At 39.2% G+C, this 23,621-nt stretch overlaps 2 protein-coding genes across 2 annotated transcripts in view; both read right to left on the reverse strand.

Annotated features, from left to right (window-relative positions):
• Positions 1 to 153: 153 nt before the first annotated feature.
• Positions 154 to 6,778, reverse strand: tnfaip6 (tumor necrosis factor, alpha-induced protein 6). Its single transcript, XM_072685126.1, has 6 exons — positions 6,631 to 6,778; positions 4,640 to 4,777; positions 3,847 to 4,008; positions 1,199 to 1,427; positions 1,033 to 1,073; positions 154 to 589 (listed from the first exon to the last, which is right to left on the reverse strand). Exons 1-6 carry the CDS (start codon positions 6,737 to 6,739, stop codon positions 474 to 476), a joined length of 795 nt encoding a protein of 264 aa, XP_072541227.1. The 5' UTR covers positions 6,740 to 6,778; the 3' UTR covers positions 154 to 473.
• Positions 6,779 to 17,081: 10,303 nt separating this feature from the next.
• itgb5 (integrin, beta 5) overlaps positions 17,082 to 23,621 on the reverse strand; it is a 39,930-nt gene continuing 33,390 nt past the window's right edge. The window contains exons 12-15 of the mRNA XM_072685910.1: positions 22,736 to 22,836; positions 20,851 to 20,970; positions 20,178 to 20,344; positions 17,082 to 18,880 (exon numbers count right to left, since the gene is read on the reverse strand). Of these exons, the coding sequence (XP_072542011.1) occupies positions 18,785 to 18,880; positions 20,178 to 20,344; positions 20,851 to 20,970; positions 22,736 to 22,836 (484 nt within the window). The 3' untranslated portion in view covers positions 17,082 to 18,784. The remainder of the gene's footprint in view (positions 18,881 to 20,177; positions 20,345 to 20,850; positions 20,971 to 22,735; positions 22,837 to 23,621) is intronic.

The following is a 23,621-nucleotide window of genomic DNA, read 5'->3' on the forward strand; positions in this document are numbered from 1 at the left end:
CATGTTGAACAACTCTGGAAATACATTATTGAGCCATGCTCAGCTCGTCCTTCACAGAACATGTCATTCCAGTTATTTTTTCAGATACTACTGAGTTAGCAGAAATTTTCATCAGTCAAATGTTTCTTTAATTTTTATAGAAGCGTCTTCACAATCGTCTGCACAATTTAGTTCACTGCAGTAGATTTTCAAGCTATTTGCAAAGTGTCGGCAATACACAGCTATCAACAATGTCAACAGCATGTAAGCAGTCACAAATGTTTTCATAAAATGACTGTAACTTTATTATGGCCACTCACTGTCACTGTACTCTGTTACAGACAGCCAAAAAGAGTGTAATAAACACCATTTGAAAAGCAACTACCAAAAAAAGTAATAATCTGCACATGGACAGTGGATTATAATAGTAATAAAAACACAAACACATAACTTAAATAAACCCTCTCGGGTCAAAGTGTCTGTTTACTAAGTGGTCAAGTGCTTGTGTCGTTGTTGGAGAAGTGTGATGAATCTACAGCCACGTACTCCAGCTGGAAACCTCCAGCGGACACCGAGGAATCTGAGAGGAACTTCAGTGTCATAACGTTACCTATAGGAAAAACAAACAGACTGAGGAGTTATCAATGTCCTGAAGACAGCAAGTGGGAAATCTTAAATAAAAACATATCCATAGATAAGGGTAAAGCTGCAGATCTTCAATCTATATCATGGTTATCATGTAAATATATATTTTACAATGATTTGAATTGATCTTGTTTACAGGAAAGAATAACATTCCTTACTTCTTTATTTGCCACATTATTGCCACTTCTTGACACCAAAATTTGAATCAAGTGTGAATGTAATAAATTATGTTACAATCTATGTAATCAATACTGTATGTAAAAGTAAATGTGTACCACAGCAGTGATATCTCTAGGGTTTAGCCATTTAAACATACAAGCAAATCAGATCAATCATTCTGAGAGGTCTTCCAATTTGTTTGAGATCTGTGGAAATGTGATTCTGACAGGGATCATCAATAAATCATACCTGTACTAATAAAGTCTTCAGGTAGTTCATCCCCACAAAACCTGCATAGATAAAATAGATTATTAGGAAATTTGAATGTTTTCAATGCCTCTACACATTATCAATGCAGATTATTAACTTGTTATTCCCAACAAATTCAATGCTGACAGATTTGTTAACTCCACACCTTCCAGCAAATCCAGAGATGTCATCATAGCTGTCATAGATTTCCAGATAATCACTCAGACAGTCTGTGTCATCCTCTATGTCAAAGTCAAGGAAACGCAATCGGATCTTCTGGCCATAGCGCAGACGGATGTGCCAGTAGCAGATCTGTTCATCGGGGTACTCATCTGGATAACCAGGCGACAGTAAAACCTTCTCCTGGTCTGTATGCACTCCACCACACTCTTTAGCTGTGTATAAGAAAAAGTGGATTATGTGGGTTAAGTCAACCACAAATTCCTTTATTAATCAGCCAGTTTTTTAATTCTTTAATTACTGTGTGCTGCAACAGTAGTAATTAGCACAACAATGCAGTGTAAATCCAGTCTACATTCTTAACAGGTGCCACAAAGATATATTTGAAGATTTTTTATGTTTTCAACCCCTCAAACAGCCTATGCCCCACCGGGGGGCCGAAAGTGTTATTACAAACTTCTGTTTCCAAGGAATAGCCCCACCAGTTTGTACAGAAGTCCTATAGTTACGGAGTAATATGACTTTGTGTGTAATCAGCCTTTCTGCTTTAAGGGGTTAAACACGTTTCTTTACAATCACACATCTGACTAAAGAATGATCCATTTAGCGGTTCTTTACCGAACCAAAGGATGTGTAGTTCAGAGGAATTTTACATATGCAAAAAGGAATGCATAATCATGCTGCATGCCATGATAAAGCCATGTCTTACCTAAATCTTATATCACTTCTCTTGCTCCCTCACACACTTACTCACATGTACACAGTGTAATATCTACTGTTTGTGTGTTTGATTATAACATACACTACCATCTATCCAGTCTGGAGACATCAAAACTATACATTCTCAAGCAGTGACTAAAAAAGTGTGACCAAAACCTTTGGTTTTAGTTCTTCACAGTAGCCCCTCCTGTGGCTGGATGCAGCTTTACATGCATTTGGTATTCTCTCAAGCAACCAGGAGCTTTATACGTCCCAGGAGCCTCCTGGGACGCTTTTCCAACAGGTCTTAAAAAACATATTCAGTCATGTGTGCACCAAACTGCCAGACTGGCAAAGTAATGGGATTTTGCTATACTAAACTATAATGCCACATATGATTACTTTCTTTTTACGTTTTATATCCAAATATGGGTATGTTTTGCCATCTTCATTAAGTGTGGATATAAAATTGTAAACAGGCCAAAGGTTCTGTTTGAGATGTTGTCAGGTGTTCTATTCCACAGAAACCTACTTCCAAGCAGTAGTGGAAAAGTTTCGTTCCTTTTGTTACATACTTCTGGTCTCTCATTCTCTACAGCACTCTGCTTCGCCGTAGTTCTAATAACTGGCCCCTCACCCTCACCTGAATTAAAGACCTTAATGACTGAGGCCATGTCCAAAGTCTTAAACTGTCCTCTGTCCCCGAAAATGTAGTACTGAATTTTCTGCACTGTAACAATCCCACAATGCACCATAATATATAGTGCACAAACTATGTACACTTAATGGACATGAAACTCCCATAATCCATTGCATTGCTTGGTTTGAAGGTTTTAGTGCAGCTTCTCCGAGGATATTCAGATTGTTTATATGACACACTCTGCTGGCAATTATTTTATCATGTTTTGTGGAGACTGCACTTGTGTAGATAAATCTGTCTGTGTAAATAAACTGCATCCAGCCTCATTCTTCCATTTGTGGTGACAGTAGTTTCATCTTATTTTATATATTTAATATGAGTAGTTGGGTGTTGTCATGAAAACAAACAAAAATAATAATAATTAGGAGAACAATAAGTAAAATCATGGATAATGAACAATTTAGTACAACTATAATTCATACATTTCAATAATTATAATAAAAGGACTAATTATTAATAAATGACTTATGTACAGTTAACCAAGTATGTTCAAAGCTACCACCTGACAACATAACTACATAAATAAAACATGCTGTGCTATTCGAGATGCTTGGCTTCCCCATCCTTTCACTTTCTCTAAACAAATAAAAATCCTAGAGAAGGTGTCCAGTGTCAAATGTAGCTGGCGTTCTAGTGGTGCACTGTCATCAGAATGCAGTCCCACCAAGGCTTGTAAAACCTTCATCAACCTTTTTTTTTCTCTGGATGTTCATGGCAATTCTGAGATTCACATCATTGCAAAAGAGTACACAATGTTGTTAAAGAGACACATGTTTGGAAGACGTGTATAAAGTGTTTCGTTACGCTCAACTGGTTTTAACTTGGGTGAATCATTTATTGCGTTGAACTTCGCTGGACAGTGTTTCTACCCATCAGTCATGGTATCATATTTTCCTTGGTCCTTGGCCTCAGCTGTATGAGTCTCAGGGCAGACCACAAATCAACTCACCCTCACAGTTGGCCGACACTCAGCTTGACACTGATGTCTGTATGTCCATAGACGCTGATGTCTGTGTGATTCAGGATATAAAACAAACCTCAGAACCTCACAGAACCTACCACCCACACAAAGCAAAACTCTTGCCAATGATAATCTGGATTGGACTTCATGCCAATTTGAGGAGTTGTCTGTATAAACACTATATGATTTCAATGCACTTTATCCCTCTGTCCATGGGCTATTGGCATCCCTCCCAGAATTGCCTCACTAGCATTTGTGTTTTAGTCTTACTCACAGTTGGGGTTGTAGCAGTACACGTCCCATCTCTCGCTTTTGTTTAGCCGATAACCGTAATCAACGATCCCAATCTTGCCTAAACCGCAGTTGGTTCCAGATTTGACAATGGGATATCCCACACGGCCTTTATCAAACCATCCAGCTGAACACACGTGAAAGCCTTTGGAAACCAGAGAAATGTTATTAGAATCCTGCGTCATTTTAATAACAAAACATTTTTCACACAGTACATTAATAATTCTAGGACAGTCCAGCCATTATATGGTCCTTTCTTGTTTGCAAATGATCTCATTTTTGTATAAACCACACTCTGCTGGTAGATAATCTGTTCCGAAGACACTGAACAGTTCCCCAGAAAATAACCTGGTCCCCTAGGAAATGGATAATTGTAGGAAATCCGTAGTGTGATTGTTTGGGTCTATGAGGAATAAAGACCTACTGTGTTCTACAGCATATTGGTACAATTTGAGGTCTGCAAAGAGAAAGAGAAAAGGAGAGGCAGACCTCCCCAAATCACTACGAGCCATTTCAAATCACAAACATTTAGCGGTACAAAGGCGGAGGCTGCATACAAACAAGCTAAAACTGATAATTTTGTCATTGCACACTGACAATCTACAGAATTATCTGGGAGCAGTTTAAAGTTCCTTCTGTATTTAGTTTGTGCATGTTAGCCTCAGTATGACCCTTAAATTCTTAAATCCTGAAGTCTTCAGTATCTAACAATGGAGGACAATCTTCTCCTCACTTCGCACAGTTATCAGACCATAGCCAAAAATGGCGACAGAGACCTATTTGTCTGGCAGCCTCCAGCTGATCGTAAGTGGCCAGTGTCCCCCCTTCAAACTTGCAGACGGCCTTGGCCTCCTTATATGTTAGCTGATATCTGCCCTTGCGAGATTCCCGGTGATAAACTCCAGCCGCTTGCTCTGTAAAGAGAGAAACATCAGCCTCAATCAGTGCTATTATCAACTTCAAAGTGGTCCCACAAGCAGATCTCACAGGGTCTGCTCAACATCTCAACCTCTAAGTTGTTTTATGATCTGTACTCATAGCAAAAAGGGCTCCGCAAAGTACCAAAAAGGTTCTACAACATGTGGCAACAGCAGGAACCCATTTTTTGGTGCCACATAGAATCATTTGAATAAACAGGTTGTCAATATATCACATGTATTTGTTTCCTGAAAAGTCTGATATGGCAGATTTTGTGGAGTCCCACTGGGTTCTATTTATTCTATAAACCTGTAGTCCATTATGACAGTAATGTAGGTATGAAAGTAAACAGGGTTTGAGGGGTTACACGTTCAAATAGTTCTTATTTAAGAGTGCAAGAAAAGTGTTTTATAATACTGTTGTCAATCATGAAAAACAGTGTAACTACCATTTCAACACACTCGAAAGCAGAAAAAAAAGAGACACTGTTCCAGAGACATCCACTGAATATTCAAGAACCAGCTGTTTTTGGACATGATAAGTAAAACAGCTGAGGCAAATGTTTCATGTGTCCAAGTTGGCATCTGTCACAGTTTTCATGCCTCTTGGATCAGCAAACTGCTTTTGACTTGTTTTGACATCATGCATGCATGACCTCGTGGAACCCACACACTTCAGGCTGCTAATAAGCTTTGCTGGCTTCTCCCATCAAGGTGCACATGAACAACAGAAGCCCTGGAGTGCTCCAACCTCATTACCCACAAATGTGAAATAAAGGAAAAGCCCATGATGTATAACTGTAAACAAGTTGTTTATGCTTTCCAGATGTGCTGTCGTGGGAAAAAGCAAGGTATAATGTTTATCAGCCAGCGTCTCAGAGACGAAGAGCAGATTGCTGCTGAAGTAAAAGACAGCCATTCAAACTTTTAGTGACGTGGGTGTAAAATGAGAGAAATACAAAGTAACAGACCATTGTTCTCAGATTACCCCACCCCCGGAATTTACATGATTTAAATGTTTTGACAACTTGCTCATTTATTGAATCTGTTACGTCAACACAATTCTTGCTAAAAACGTAAATGGAGACGAGAGCAATTGCATTGCTGTATCATCTTTTATTCATGCGTAACTGATACACATATTTGAATAGTGTTCATTCAAAGTACCTCATCTGTGTACCTCTGAGTGTGTCATCAGAGCTGCATGACTCAATTCTACTGAAGTAATTACACCTTATATCTGTCATTTCAATGCAACATTGCGGTGTCTTGCCACACTGTGATGTCATTTCCCAAACTTTACAAGGCCCCCTCAGAGGCAGGATGGACTGTTAGCATTGAATGGGTCATAAATGCCTCTCTCCTACAGTGACTGAGTGGCCGAAGTGGCAGTAAACACACTTACAGAAATGTACTATATATCGCCGCTTTCCAATGAAAAACATATCTCCATTTTTGCCCATTTGTAGTTTTCTACATTGTAGCTATCCTGTATACAGTGTAAATCATTTCTGAATAAACAGACCAATAGAAATGCTATAAATGACTCAAAATGAAATTTATTCTTATTTTTACTTTGACTACCATTAAAGGTTAAGTCCATTTTGCCTTCTCCTGTAAAGTCATTTTGGAGATACATGTTTTTCAGTAGTGCTTTGTATATTCCTATGGTTTTAACAGTGTTTTTTTTTAAATAAAGAAATGAACTAATGATTAAAAACTTAATTATAACTAAATATCCATTTCCCAGAACATCTTCTAGTCATATATTACTTTCAAAATACAGTGTTATCATTCAATATTCAATATTATTTCACATCATTGTAAAAGTTAAGAAGATGAATAATTACCAAGCCAAATGGAGTTGTGAAGTATCCCATTCTTGTACCCCCAGGCCTGAGTCTCCTTCAGGACGAGTCCTAAGGTAAAAACAGCGGCTAAAATGTGCACTGCTTTCATCCCCAGATGTGTACAAAGCCCCGTCAGTGACAGCGAGATCCTTCTGCCCCTCACAATGAACTAATCTGAACATGTGAAAGCCAGCTTTAAGTAGCAGCTGCAGTTGTTGCAGATATCCGCCCAGGCCAGACAACTCTGGTGGGAGGAGACTGTAGTTCTCCTGAAAATGAGCTGCAGCGCAGTGTGGGCCTCCTTCCCACTTTAAACTGACTCGCCTTTTCATTTGTATGCAGTGAACACTTACCCCCAACCTCACTGTTTCTATGATTTTGGCTTTGGACTGCAACACATTTTTCTGCCTGCTAATTGTGGGCTACCAAGACCGGGGTCTTGAGATTCATTATTTTTAGTACCTCATTAATGTCTACACCTGATTTCCTTTGTTTAATGTTTCTTTGAGCTGTCGTCACAAATCTAAAGAAAGTTTTTAACCAATCAAATTCTGAGGCTGAAAATGTCTCAAATTTACTGTGTTATTTTGGTCACATGAGATTACTGATGATTAACAAAGCAATATACAAGCCAGATTTGAATGGAGTGTGAACATGGAATCAAAAACAATCTCAAATGGGTACTGTTACACTCCATTTACACCTGGTTACCTCACACAGTTCGAGTATCAGGATTATATCTAGATAAGGCCACAAAAAAATGCAAGTGTAAAGACACCCAGGGCACATTTAGAACAGATACAAACTCAGTCACTCAAACCACTTCAGGAGACGTATTTGAGCCACATTATTGTAGTGTAAATGCATCCACATCTCCAAGACACAGTTGACAATTAAAACTCCAGTACAACTGATAATAATTGCCACACAACGAAAAAATTTGCGTATTCCATCCCATACAGTGACCAGATTTTAGTCTGGCTAACTGGAGATGCATTGAACTACCGAGTGGAAACGTATGTGGCTAAAATCTTAACAGGATACAGTCCAGATACTATGCACATGCAGTGACCAGGTGTAAACAGTGTCTTAGACCATCATCCAAAGTATTACTATACAACATTTCATCACCTTATTTACTCTGTGAAGGCATAATTAATATGAGACATCACAACTGAAATGATAGGTGACGTGTTAACTGACCGAAACTGACCACTATTCTTCAGTGTAGTCTACATACATGAAAGGTCTACTTAGTTAGTGTTCACTCCAGGCCTCCTGGTTACTGTAGACTATAGTAATAGCAGTAGTAGTATTGGCATTTTATTAATTTATTGATTACATTTAAAAATACCTATTATAATACAACAAAAGGGTGCATTGGTGTGTATTTGGTGTGACTTGTGTGCTATATTTAAACCAACAGCAAGATATTTAAAAGGATATTACCATCGTAAAATCCACTCACAACGAATCGCTTGCAGCTTTTGCTTAAATGTTCTCAGCATTGAACTGAACATCAATGAGTTTCAATTTAGAGGTGTTGAATCATCTTTCTTAATGACTCTTAAATTACATTATGTGCATTTCACTCTCCTGGGAAAGTCCATCATTCCATATTACACACAGCTCATGAGTCATAAAGTGATCCATGTGGCTTGTGGTTTTCATACAGTAAAGCATTGCTCATAGTGTCCTGGACTGGAACATTCCCTCAGCTGTAGAGTGGAGGAGACACCTAGGGATATGAGCCAGAGTGTGTGGGTGCTTCTTTTGGGATATCAAACTCTGGCCATGCACACATCCTTAGCCCAAAACTATTAAAGTTACAACTCTTGTAGATGCTTTCTATGAACAACAGATTGCTACATTGTTTAAAGACACAAAACAGAGTGAATCTTGAGAGACATGTATGACGCAAGATGAATGACGTAAGACACGTACGACGACATTATGGGAATATGAGAAGATGACCAAAAGTACATGTTTTATGTTCAACTACATAGAAAAACTTTTTACATTCTCCCCATAAATATAAATAAATAAATAAAAAAGATCACAATTTTAAATGTATTGCTTTGCACTCACAGCACATTTGGACATAATTTGCCCAGTTAATCTCATTCACATTAGCCCTTGCAGGGGAGGAGTGAAGGATAAGGACTTCTTTGTTCACTGTGGCTTTTACAGTGTTGTCTTATGGCTGCCACACTATGACTTAACATCCTGCTGTAGTGTGTGCCAAACTGAAAGTGGTGCTCTGTCTGGGTATGAAGGCATACAAATATAACAGTAACTATCCCATTAAGTCACCAGTGGAACACCTCTCTTTAGTGGACATTCTCCAGGACTTCCAATGACCACAACTAAATTGTCCAATGTCAGTGTTTGGCAATTTAACACAGCACATGTTTGACAGTTGCACAACACAGTCTGTCAAGTCAGCTTGTTTCACTGGAAAATTTCTGTTTTTGTTTTATGGAAATGGAGATTCTAATCTTAAAATAATATCTCTCAAAAGACATTTTCCTGCATTTGTCCAGTAAGTCCAGTTATTGGTCATCACTATTGACATTCAAACTTACCATCCCTCTGGTACTTTTTAAATGTAACCACAGACAACATGTAATATGTAATCTGATTACAAAAAGTACTTGCAAGCCCCTAAGCAGTTAAGCCCCTAAACAGTCTATTGACTGCTGGTAGGCCAAAAGTGTTATTACAAACTTCTATTACCAGAGAATAGCTTCACCAGTTTCTACAGAAGTCCCTGTAGTTACTGAATAATACACCTCAGTGTGTAAGAAGCCTTTCTGTGTTATAACTTTTAACAAGGTTTTTTAGCACTTGTGGAAATGTGAGATTACACTCACTTCAAAAGTTGCTATTTTGAAGGATCTGTCAATAAATAATTCTATTCATCCCCAATTTTACTGGATGTGCCCATAAACCCCATGGCAGCAGGGTCAATTGTGAATGAGAACAATAGTTAGATGTGGTTTTGCATAAAAAACTAATAGAGAGCTGATATTGAGACTGTATATTTAGAAGGATCAATTATCAAATGTGGACAAGCAGGTATTTATTTTTAAGAAGGCTCAGCAGGGGGAAAATGTCCTTATTTCACACCAGAACCAGATTTAAAGCAGCATTATGTGAGAATTGGTATGTTTTGCTCCTGAACTCCCCCTACAGTTGCAGGATGTAATTCACGACACCACTGGCATAACACATCTCATGGACTGCTATAAACATGCATTTGTCAAGAAGCTGAGGGATACAGATCACCGGCAGTGGCTGTGAAAAAAACACATGGACTGGTGCTAAACAGGAGTCAACACTGGGAGTGCTTTTCCAACATGAAGATGATTATTGCACTCGAAGGGGATGGACATTTGCATTCATGGCATTTAGCTAACGCTGTTATCCAGAGTGACTTACAAGGTTACTCGAATTACAGAGGAGGGCCATTGTAATGTTAGGAGTTTTGTCCAAGGACTCTTATTGGTGTAGCACAGCATACTCACCCAGACCAGGAACTGAACCCCAGTCTTCCACATGGGCACTACCAACTCACTGGCAGGTAGTGGTGTTTTCCATTGCCACACCCCACCAACCATCTAAACATGTTTATATACATTTATTAGGGTGACCAGATGTCTTCTTTTTCCCAGACATGTCCTCAGCCTAAAAATACCTGAACACAAATGTTCATAAACACAAATCAGTTTGACTTTATCTGAATTTTCTATTTTATTGATGTACTTTTTTCTTTTTGGAGAGACACTCAGATTGAATTTGAAATTGAAAAGATAATTTGGTCAAATATTAAGGCTATTTATTAGTTTTGGTAAATGAGTAAATGTTTATGTCATTATTATTAGAGTTCCTTCTAGCCTCAAACACACGCCATCATGGACCTACAACCAAGGCCTACTTGAAGCCGCCCAGACACAACCAATGGATTGAAAATCAAAATATGATCATCCAACATTTAAATACACATATATTAGCAACATTATAGGTATGTTTAACTATATAGTAACTATTCTCACTGCAGCTGATCATTGCCAAGTGTTCATCAAGTGTTTATAGGTTTATATGGTGGTGGGCAGCACCACAAATCACCCCTCAGACATGGGAGGTTGATGCTCACTCTGGTGCTGTTCTAAAAAGAATGTGTAGAGCACAAAGAAAACATGATTACAAAGTATATTTCCTTTAAAATCTATATACATTTTAGAGGCCTGCTTTGTGACAAAGGCCGGGTATGATTGTTGCCGCTTCTTAACTGCTAGCGCTTGTGTTTATAATATCTTGATTAATGCTTAGTTAAACTAGAGAACTTGATTAACATAAAGTTGAGTGAAAAAACATACATTAGAATTTAGTTTTGAGAGTAGAAAAGTTCTCTTTTGCACTTCTGCTCTCTATCCAGATGATGGCACTACTTTACAGAGCAAGGCATCTGACTTCATGCGTATTCTTGACAACCAATAGATAATGTGTGTCCAGCAGGTGGCCTCATTCAGCCAGTCTTCTGTTTGGCTTCCTGGTCATTAAAAATCCTTTACTGAAACACTATTGGCTGAGAGATCTCTTGTAATAGAGTGCATGTGAGATGATGTTAACACACATTGTTGTTGTTATTGCTTGTCTGACACTGATGTACCTGATGAAAATACAGCATTAAAACACTGCAAAAACAAATACAGGTGAGAATGCTTTTACTGCTTTAAGTAAAATTACAAACACCAGATGATATATTCAACATGTTTGGGAGATTCTTCCAGGGAATGTTTCCCCATCAGTGACAGGCAAGCAAAACCAGATACTTATACAATGTGACCTTTTTGGTAAAAGTTCACTGTAGCTAAAGAACAGCACACACAGATTCCACCATCGCAGCCTGGTGATGTGCACAGGACACATCAACTTATGTAAACATCACTAAGCATTTACATAACAAAGAAAGCTTGATCTCCGCTTAATCCTAAGTCTCTGCCCTTTTAACACAAAACATCACAGAATTCTGGAACCATGTTCAGTGTTTCCTACTGCAGCCTTTATTACCATTCACACCTAATGAGAATATAATGTGGGTTCAGGAAACAGGATAGTTTGGGGGGGTGGGGTGTAAAGGGAAGGAAGGGTAAAGGGAGGGGGATTAAGGAGCAAGAGGGGAAGAGTGTTGTGAGACAAAATAGCAAAGACCATTGAGTGAGAGGGAAATACACAAAGAGTGTACTGAGTGAATGAGAGAGAGAGATAGAGAGAGAGAGCGGGAGAGAGAGAGAGCATTTGAGTAATAAGATGAAATGAGAGAAAGAAAAAGTATAGAAAGAGAGAGAGAGAGAGAGAGAGAGAGAGAGAGAGAGAAATAAAATGAAATGAGAAAGAAAAAGTATAGAGAGAGAGCATTTGAGTAATAAGATGAAATGAGAGAAAGAAAAAGTATAGAAAGACAGAGAGCGAGAGAGAGACAGAGAGAGAAATAAAATGAAATGAGAAAGAAAAAGTATATAGAGAGAGAGAGCATTTGAGTAATAAGATGAAATGAGAGAAAGAAAACATATATATATATATATATATATATATAGAGAGAGAGAGAGAGAGAGAGAGAGAGAGAGAGAGATTGGAAGTGATCAAGTTTTCCTTTAAAGGTGCATCTCAGTGGGTAGAGTGCACTTAGAAATAGCAGATAATGAAGATCAGTCGAGTCCAGACAGATGGAAAAGCACTTGACTCTCACGTTTCTAGATGAAAGGGAAGTGTAACTCAGAGCAGAAATCATAAAAAAGGCAAATAAAAATACGTTAGTTATATACGTGGAGGGAATGTGTTTTGAGAAGAGAATACAGTTGGAGACGACCCAATCAACTTCAAATCAAGAGAAAGAGCACTGCAGCACTGGGAAATCTGAGGATCTGGACGTTTGACGAGGAACAGGTGATGGAGAGGCAGGATTTTAAGCTGTGCAGAATGTAGGGCAGGAGAGGAGGCTGTTCAATGACAACTTCATGCCAACTGAGGGTGTAAGAAAATATCAAAATATAGAAGTATTGTGATATTATATTGCGCAATGCTGTAGCGATTCTCAGAACCATGTTATTGATTTGAATGAAATGCAGTGGTTCATTTTGTGATGTGTTTAAACCCTGACCGCTAGATAGCAGTGTTGTCCTACTGTTCTGATTGCATAAAAAAATCAACCTTTCATTTACTGAGATTGCAGTATATTGTCTTGAATTGTAACCCCTGTATCATGTTTCTTTGTATAGCATCGGCAGGTTCTTGCCAATACACAGCCCCAGTGCCTGAAATGAGTTTCTGTCTTCTGCAGACAAATGGAATATGCAGACAGTGAGTGAAGCTCTTCTCATCTGGTCAGTTTTCCAACCACAGAGAGGAACATTCAGTTTACGATTCCAATACTTACCAAGCAGTGGCAGTTTGTGTGAAAAGGCCTGTGTTCCCTATAAACATGGTAAAGTACAAAAACTTTCACCTAACCACAGACCTGTAAATCTAAGGACTTACTGAGGTTCCTAAAGTGGTCACAGCAGTGCAGTAATTAATGGCAGGGGAAAACAAACGCTTAATGGAAAAATAAAAGTTTAACTGTGTTTGCTGACTAAAACTGAACCTTAGAAGAGGAAAGGTCTGTTTTTTAATTTGTCATTATATTATGAATATCCAACACTCCAGACTCTGCATTAATACTCTGAAAGATATTGCTTTAGAAAACTGGTATATACACCATACACACCTTAAAAACTAAACACCATGGATTTGGGGGGATCTGGGGGATCTGGGGGGGGAGCTGATTAGCTCAGCGGTCAAATGCACCTGGTGTCCAAGAAAGCACAATTGGTCACTCTCTCTTCAGGTGGACAGATGGCACTTTCTCCCCTCATCACTCTTAAGTGATGTTGGCCAACACAAGCGTCTGTTAGCTGGTGCAGCGAAGCTGAAGACCCAGTGCTTTCCTCAGAGAATGTCGGCTGCCTGGCTGTGCAGCAAAAGGCATGTTCCGGAAAAGGCGTGTTAAGTCCTTACCCTCCTAGTGTCAGGAGCATTGCTAGTTAAAGGGTGGGTTAATTGCCAGTACCAAATTTGGAGAAAACCAGACAAATTAATTTATGAACCAACAATCTTTATACAATCATTTACATTTACATTTACGGCATTTAGCTGACGCTCTTATCCAAAGCGACTTACAAAGTTACTCGTATTACAAAGATGGGCCAATGTAGTGTTGGGAGTCTTGCCCAAGGACTCTTATTGGTGTAGCGCAGCATAGTCACCCAGACCAGGAATCAAACCCCAGTCTCCCACATGGTGTGGTAGCTCACTGACAGGTTGTGCCATCTGTTGCGCCACACCAACCACAACCAAATCATAACGATGCTAGGAACCATTTGAATGCATAACTTGTTCTTTTGATGGTTATTAGTTTTTTCATGAGTTCTTCATATCTCTTGTATATAGTTCTTTAAAGGAACCTTTAAAAAATGGCACTCTGGCACCAAAAATGGTTCTACAACTCTAAGTCTAAGAAGCCTTTTACATTTCTATACTGAGCTCAATGAAATAACCTGCAATACAGTAAGCTAAGTTACTGTAGTTAGTGTTTAGGTTTATAATCATAAACAGTGGCCTTCATCAACCGTTCTGCAGTCTGTGAGATTATTCAATAGAAATACAATGTCATGTCTCAAAAAAAATCATCTTTTGGAAACCATTGGTCATCATCATTATCCTTTCCACTCAAACCACTATCAGGCCTCACATCCGGGTTAAAGGTATCGCCAGCACTAAGGGTCATGCTATTTAGTTCTGTCGGTCCATCTCTCTGAGTGAGCCGCTAACATTTTAACCTACTTTCATTTCCCCTGTCTGGGACACTGGCCTCTTCCTGAGTCAATGACGTCACTCCCGTCTGAGCGTTCTGGCTGTGGATGCTATCTTCAGGCTCTATTGCAGGAGACCTCCCACTACCTGACACTTCTGAGCCAACTACACGATTAAAATACTCAGATCACAGATAACAGCCTGCGGAGCTCCATTACCACATCTGTGTCCATATCACCCGTTTCACCCATGGGACTCTCCACAGCACTCAAGACCACATGCTGGGTCATAAAAGCACAGAAATAGAAGCCGTGTGGCTATTAGTGGTTGTTGTGTAAGTGGCTGGTGTACACTTTAAACAGTAACCAAGAATATCCAGGCCGATGTTCGTATGCGACATTAAATGTCTGCATTTCTCTTCTTGTTGCCCTTGGATTTAAATGCAGGGCAACTGGGAAAGCCTTTGCGTCAACACCCAGTGTTTCTGAAGTGAGTCAATGAGAGAGTACGTGCGAGATGGATGAAGTGGGTTGCTGCTGGGTGGACAGAGGAAAGGATGTTTTTCTTTTACTCACTCTCTCTCTCTCTCACACACACACACACACACACACACACACACACACACACACACACACACAGCCTGGCTGGGTTGAAAACGGCCTGAGAGTAGACCTATTATCTAGTGAGTTCCAGCCAGGTGTTAAATATAACCTCAAAAACAGACACCACTGCTCTTAGGTTCAGTGAACATCCGGGAAATTTGTTCTGCTTTCTCTTCCAAGTTCAATAAACAAGCCATTTTCCCACATCACGCTGCACACTTGGCAGTTTTCTTGAACTTGTATAATGTCTAACAGAAGTGTTGATATTAAAGCTGAATGTTCATATTTACTTCCAAAAGATGTGATTACATAAGTACAGCTTACATCAAACACATGGGACGCTTTATCTATAACCCCTAAACACAAATGAATATAATAATACTCATGCATTCGATGAATAAGTAAATATATAACGTTCAGTTTGAAATGACCTCTCATGTCCTGGTGGATGATGGTCAGTTGGTCTGATGCACACTGAAAGCTTCTTTGGATAAAAGGGGCTTTGAAAGGTTAGCTGTGTTCCAAAGCCTAGAACTGTATATTGAGCATGATTACAATGAACAGAACTCAACAAGGTAGTGAATGAATTCAAACCCCTTGTTTTGTATGTGAGCGTAAGTGCATCACATAAACAGTCTGAATTCCATATTTACATTTATGGCATTTAGCTGACGCTCTTATCCAGAGCGACTTACATGGTTACTCATATTACAGAGGTGGGCCAATGGAGTGTTAGGAGTCAAGGACTCTTATTGGTGTAGCGCAGCATAGTCACCCAGACCGGGAATCGAACCCCAGTCTCCCACATGGTGTGGTAGCTCAGTGGCAGGTAGTGGTGTTATCTGTTGTGCCACACCAACCACAACCATATCCATTGGTCTGCATCATGTGCACACTATATATTACAGTGCGCTGTAATATATATAAAATGCGGCATTACATTTTCAGACATCGTTACAAAATGGTAGAACCCCAAAGTAGTGCACCATATAGCGAATAAGAGGACAGTTTCAAACACAGTTTGTGCTACAGCCGAGGAAGAGTGGGCGACTGTCCTATAAAGACTCCTTGTTAGAAGTATTTTGGTCACACAAATAGATCAGTCTAACCAGGCTGTGTGATGTTACCAGAAAGGTCCGGCCTCTTGCAATTGCGGCGCAAACCTTGGAGCCTGTTACATTGTGCCTCCTTCATTTTCATTTCTTTGCATTAATTAGAATGAATAAAAAAACAACTTGATCTGCTTGTTTTTTTCCCTGTGATGCATTTTCCCCCAGAAGAAACTTGCAACCCAGGCTGCATTTCTGGGCTGTATACGAAGAGGTTCAAAGGTTCAAAAGTAATTGGATAGTTGACTGATAAGCAGTTTTATGCCATGGTGTGGCCTGTTCTCATTATTCCAGAATGAATGTAACTGTAACTGATTTCAAGGGAGACGAAAACTCACAACAGCTGGTCAAATCAAGAACACGCAAGGAGGTAGGCGCATCATTTTCAAAATTTACAATTAAGAGATAAGTAAGTAAAGAGAAAGAAACAAACACAGAACAGTCAAGAAAATAAAGACCATATTAGCCTACAAGAAACCATAAAAAAGGTCTTCCTAGCTCCAGAACAAGATTCTTTTGTTTGTTCATGATATAAAGCATACCACATAATCTGTCAAACATGGTAGAGGCAGTGTTATGTCGTGGGCATGTGCCAATGGGACTGGTTGACCGGTGATTAGTGATGATATGACTGCCAGGAGAAATAGCCGGATGATTTATAAAGTGTATAGAGCTATACTTTCTGCTTACATCCAGTCAAGTGCTGAGAAGATCCAGTCAAGTGCTTCACAGAACGGAAGGATAATGACCTAAAGCACACTGTGAAGCAACACTTGTTAAACCCTGAATGAAATATAGAAGTCTACACTTCCATCACATCTTGGTAACTTCACATTTGCTGAGGTGGTACGGCCGCAAAATGACGAAACAACTGTCAATGTCCAAATACTAATGAACCTGACTGCATTTATTGTACTCCAGAAGTGTAGAATGTCTAGGGGACACTGGGCTAGTGCTCAAAAAATATGTGCATTGTAGGTATTTTACAGCATTTCTACCCCTGGCTAAAAAACAACACATAGGTACATGTTCTGTAATGCTTGTGTATAGAACCAATTTCAATGTATGCAGACACATTTGACAAAATATACAAAATATTGACATATTCCTAAATCAATGCATGTCTAAAGAAAACATTGTGGACAACATTGAATGTGTCAGTTATTACAACATATATACACACACTGGGTGAAATAGTTTGTATATTATTGTGTAGAAACAAATGCTTTTGTGTTTTCAAAGGCTTGTGAGCCAACATACCAACACACTAATATAACCCACAGTCAAACACACCATCAAAAGTGTTACATGACTTCATATCAGACTGTCACACACCCTGATTCATTTCCCATTATTTATTTCAAACTCCCACTAAACTCTCATTAGCCCCAGACATGCACACCCCTTTTCAAAGTGCAGTCACAGCAGGCTAAAGTTGGCTAGGCTTGGCTTAATCATATTTGCTGGAATGTTTTTAAAGTCAGACATGAAACCGTATGAAATCAGGGCAGAGGAAAGAGATGGACATAGCTTTCATCACAGTGCAAAACAAAGCTTGTAACAACCTCAGGCTCCTTATTGCTCAGATTTGACAGCAGAGTAAACCAATAAATTACTGGTCCTGGAGCATGAACTACATAATTCTGCTGCACAGTTGCACCCAAAATATTTAGTGCCATGTTTAAAGGCAGGAATCAGTTCCATGAGTATTCCTCCTCTGCTGGGATGGGTGTGAGATGAGACTGCTGGGACTCAGACTGTTGTACCATTTCCAAGTGGCCCTATTTCAATCCCTCCCAGATGAAATAAGACACTTTCACTGACGATCAACACAGTGTTATTGAACTCTCACTCAACACTTAAGAGACCTACAGAAATGTGAGGCATGATAAACACACAAACTAGTGAATGGTATTCTTATTTATCTCTTTATAAACCTGAATCTAATATACATTGTGCAAAACAAAATGGTAAGAAAGTTATTGCTCTGTTAGTACCAAACGTATCAGCAAAACACAGTATGTTCTCGGATACATTTATACACTTCAAGAGATTGGCCGCTGTACATGTGGCATGCAGCTTTAGGTTGATGTGAAAGGCACTCTTGTTAAAAAAAAATGCACACAATCACATAACACAATCAATGCCTCATTTATCTGTACAATGTAATGCAAACTGCATCCCTCATGATGGAGGACTGTGGTTAGAAAAGTGGAATTGGCAAATTCTCACAAGCAGTCCATGATGGGGGGGGGGGCAGCAAATCTCATCTATTCATCAGATAATTTTTAGAGAAACTATCTGAGCTCATCTTGCAAGTCTTCCTCATCACAGCAAGAAAGAAAGAAGAAAGTTCAGGTCAGCACATCATACAACCATACTTCATAGTTCAGTCATTAGTTCCGATGAAAGGGTCGCAAAAAGTTCAGGTCATGTTTAAAAAAAAAAGCAAAAAAACAAATGGCAGTACACCAGTCTGTTAAAGTCCTTCACCAAAAGGTCGATCTCTGTTCTCCATTATAGAACTGTAAACAGTGCCCTACTGGACCGGTCCAGCCGTGTCCCCAACCCAAAGCAGAAGGTAAGGGATCAGTGGACTCCTCCGTTGTATGACTTGCTGTGCATTTGGAAAACAGTCTCCACTGGATGAGTCGAGATGGGCTGCTTGTACAGAGGGTTGGATGCCTGGGAGGAAGAGAGGAATGGACAGAGGGAGGGAAAAAAAAAAAAAAAAAACACAAGCGAGGGGAAACTAGGTCAGATGGGTTCATTGAAATGCACATGGCCGTCGTGCAGACCAACCAGAGGCTTTGAACAAGGGCCCTGGAATGATTGCCATGACTGATTTTTTCTCTCAACTGACTGAAGTGATCCAAGAAGGCTTATGGTTTCAATCAGAGCGTAGTGTTTTTGCCCAATTCCATCTTTAAAGCGGGAACTTCTAATTGTTTACATGTAGGCGTCTGACAAACAGTATGTGGACATTCCACTGTGTCTGCCTCATCCAAAGCGCAAGTGAAATGTCGGGAATGATAGGAAACTAATTTTAAAAACTTATTTCTTATTAGCTGACAGCTAGTCTTTATTTTTTGCAGGGAGTCGCTTATTAATAGGCCTAGGACACCTATTATTAGGATTAATAGGATTTTATTAAAAGATACCCTAGAATGGAAAACTGTATTTATTTTGGCATTGTCAAATAATAAGCGTTCAGTACATGAAAGTGACATATTGTAAGGCTCAGACTGTTGTCTTTTCATTTAAAAGCAAATCCTACAAATGGGCCAATTCCAAAACCCCAAGACTGTTACACATCAACCTTGGCTCATTTTATGTACACACATTTACGTACTCCCAGCCTACTGGTAAAAGTCTGTTGAGGCTACACTGAACAGCTACTTCTGGAGAATATTGAAAAGGCTAAAAGCCCAGAGAACAAAGAATGGCTGACCAGAGCAAGCGCTGCTGTGGTTATCCACGACAGACAAACTGCACATTGTGCTGACTAGACACTAAAAGAACCCACATAGGACAGCAACACTACCTGGTAGGACTAAGGAATATGAATAATAATAATAATAATAATAATAATAATAATAATAATAATAATAGTATTTGTTTTTATTACTGTTTCAAGCTAGGCAGGGTTAGGCTGCACTAGACTATCCTGTGCGGCTCCTGGGAGCTGTTACAATGATGTTACTTTTCTTGTTTCTTTCCATGAGCCCTTATTTTTGAAATGCCAATAATAATATTAATAATGTGTTTCATTCAGAGACAAAATAATGGAGTAGTAATTAGGCTTGTAAAACCATATCTGAGCATTTTTCAACCCGACCATAAGTTACAAACTATTCATACACCAAAAAACAATCTAACATAGCACCTGTAAGGCAATGATTCAAACAAAGCAAAACACCAGGATATTTGCTAAATATCAGTTCAGTACAGCTGGCAACACAGATGTTAATAATGCTCTTACCATCTCATATCGGGCGCGCGAGCGTGCACTTTGGAAGCGGGCAAATTCGCGACGATCATGAATGGTGATCACCAGCTTCCAGATGGCAAGCAGCACTATGCCCACCAGCAGAATACTGCCCACCACTGCCAGCAGCACCGTCAGGGCATCAGGAGCAGAAGCACACTCTAAAAATATCCACACATGCATGCTTAGGTCAGTGAAGAGTACAGAGATGTGCAAGTAAAGGACACTTCAATTTCTGACAAGCACATTGTTGCATATTTTTTCATAAAAGTTCCTTAATAATTTGTAGTAGCTAAGAATGTTATACTTTATAGTAGGTACAATAATTAAAAGAAAAGAAAAAAAAAGTTCTTAAAATTACAAAAAAAGTCCAGGGTTCAATCTTTTCACATCACATAAAATGAGGCAAACAAAAAGCCTACTTCTCAGACACCAGCCATAGCTTGAGTGGAATTTTTATGAAGAAAAGCAGCTCTGTATTTTCCCTGCTCTACTCCTGAGTCATATCGTTGCTTAATTATCATTCCCGTATTGAGCTGAATCAGGTGTAGCTCCAAGGGCTATGCACTGGGAATAACCACAAAGGGGGGAGGGGCTGCGAGGCTGCAGCTGAGGAAAAAAACAGCTTAAAGATTTCATACAAAAAGGCCTGGAGCTGCACACTGACCTGGCTCCTGCAGAGCAGTTAGGACAGACTGGCCACTGGCATGCTCAGAGTACGTAAACTTCATCACACAGTCGTTTTCCGTCTTATACAGGCACAGCACAGTGCTTGGGTCATCTGTGTCTGAGGGAGAAAGAGAGAGAAGGAAGTGGGGGTGTAAAGGGAGACAAGAGAGAGCAAGAACAGTCTTCTTCCATAAAACAGCTGGCCAAACCATGACTGAGCCACAAGAGCAAGGAAGAAAAACATGCAGAGCCCCCAATCCAAGCCCAAAGTATAGAAGCTCTCTCAGTGAAATCATTTCTGGACGGCAGCTTGCATTCCATACTAAACACACTGATGTAGTTGGATAAAGGCATGGACATTTCTAGTCTTAAGGACTGAGAAGTCACTAGGTCTGCTCCCTTTAGCAGTAACCCATTGTCCTTGAATGTTTTGGAAAGCACATGTGGAGTTCATTAAATCAAAAGTATGAAAAAGCACTAAGACATTATGAAATGGCAACTCAAAGTGAAATTCCTGTAAGACTACAGACCAAGGCAACACCAAAAGGCCTTAAAAATAGATAAGCAACTTTAATGTTGTGTTCAAATTATATATATAAGCATCAGAGCACACTTTAGTAGCTCATAATGCTTACTGACAGGCAAGCAATCTAAAAACACATATATACCAGTATATCTTAGCTGTTGGACAAAAACCTTCAAAAACCTTTTCACTTTTTGACATAATTTGAATCTGGCAGCTGTTCATTGTATGTATTTGTATATGTGTGTGTTTGTGTACATACACTTTATAAACTAAGTGTCTAATATATATATATATATAAAATGAAGGATGTTTGTTTCTGAGATACAAGGCTGCTACAATGTGGGTGATATTTCACCATGATGTTCGCTGGCTTATTATGGGAGATTAAGAGTAATAGGCAGGAACTGAGCAGGTATAGCTACAGAACTGTATTCAGAAGGGCTGACCTGGCTGAAGTAAGTGGTAGCTTTCACAGGTTCAATGTGTTATTACAGGCTGCTAGAAAATTACACAGACAGAACCAATGAGAATGCTGCATTTTGTAATGCTATATAGTACACATGCAGAGAAATACCACTTCTTGCATAATGGGAGTTGTATCCTGTCCAAGAGTGCAATTTGCAAAATGCTGAGGTCGTTCAAAGCAAATTGACGACTACAATTAATCAGTAAAGAGCAATGGTAGCTTGAGTGAGAGGTAAAGCCAGGATTAAGGAACAGTTCTGATGAGAGGTCAGATTAGAACTGAGTGATGGTGACTGGGTGTTAGGCCCCTCAATGAACTGCTGAGCAGAGCCCTTTTCTCTCCCAACAACACTGCCCAAGATTCTGGCTCACAGACTATTAGAGGTTGAATGATTTGATACGATAGGGTCTCGATTCAATACAATTTCTGATTAACAAACATTAGCCTTGTTGTGCTACTGCTCTTGCCTCAGAGACACCCTTTAGCTGAAGGCTTGCTTTTGATTTTTTAAATCTGCCACTTATATAGCAGATGAAGTATCTAGTGAGGTATAATTTGGTGTCCGTGACTAGGAAGGTTATAGCCGATGGTTACATTCATGTGGAACACATGAGAAGTTACTGCAGTAACAATATGATCATAGATTGCAATGTCAAGCCACAAAAACAAACCCCACCGTCAAACTTGCTGATGACACCCCTGTCATTTAGATAACAGCAGCCAAATTTCAGACAGGCTGTTTTATGTTTACGTCTCTCATGGGTCAGCGTTGTTCCAGTGTTGATGACATGGTTTCAGGGTAGTGATTTGAGGTTAAAGAAATGACTGGATGAACTATTTAAAAACAATACTTACACTATAACAGTGTAAACAAATACTGTATATACTCACTGAGTGTTTCTAAAACCATGATTTGATCCTTGCACATGCGCTGGCAGGTATAGTTATCTGCAAATTTCCCAGTGTTGAAGAGACGGCACTCGATGCAATCCCTGAAAAGAGACATTCATAATCATTATGATTGATAAGTATAAAACCAGTATAAAACACACAGCAAACTAAAAAAAAAAAAAAAAAAAAAAAAACCCACAATGGGCAGAAATCTAAGGCTGATCCGACCAGAAACCCAAACCTTGTGAAGGCCTGCGAATGCCCAAGGACATGATCTTTCAAGGAACAGAGGTCAAGGGGTCATCTAAGGAATGAAAACTTGTTCCCATCACTTTCAGGCACTATATGTTTGTAGAAATGCGTAAGAAAGCCACTTATCAGTGTGATTTGTAAGTGATGCTTAGCAAGGCATCAGCCATATGGACCAGTCACCAGTTACACTTATACAATTGAATGGCCTTTATAGATGTTAAGAACAGTGATTCTGCGTCATTACTGAGCTTTTTTTAAGAGAGAGTAGATCAGCAATAACTCAGACTTGGGAATAAAAGATAGTATTCATATTTAAAGGGTTTATATAATAAATAAATGAAAAATAAAAAAAGCCCTAGCTTTAAGGGTCCAATGTAGTACGTAAACGATACAGAAACAACTGGTTCTCAATGTGTTTGTGAGGTCAAAAAACTAAAGTTTTTACATTATACTCAATCTCCCAGAGGATGCTCAAATGGAGTCAAACTCCCAGTAGTGTCACATGACTCCTCAAGTGACTCCACACTCCTATCCACATTAGCCTTCTGCAAAATTCTAATGATTTTCACCTGTGTATTTAATCATATGACATTATTAGTATTTTTTTATTTGTTATTTTGCCTTTTATCTGCTT

Source organism: Salminus brasiliensis, chromosome 8, assembly GCF_030463535.1.
Source record: "Salminus brasiliensis chromosome 8, fSalBra1.hap2, whole genome shotgun sequence".
NCBI classification, from domain to species: Eukaryota; Metazoa; Chordata; class Actinopteri; order Characiformes; family Bryconidae; genus Salminus; species Salminus brasiliensis.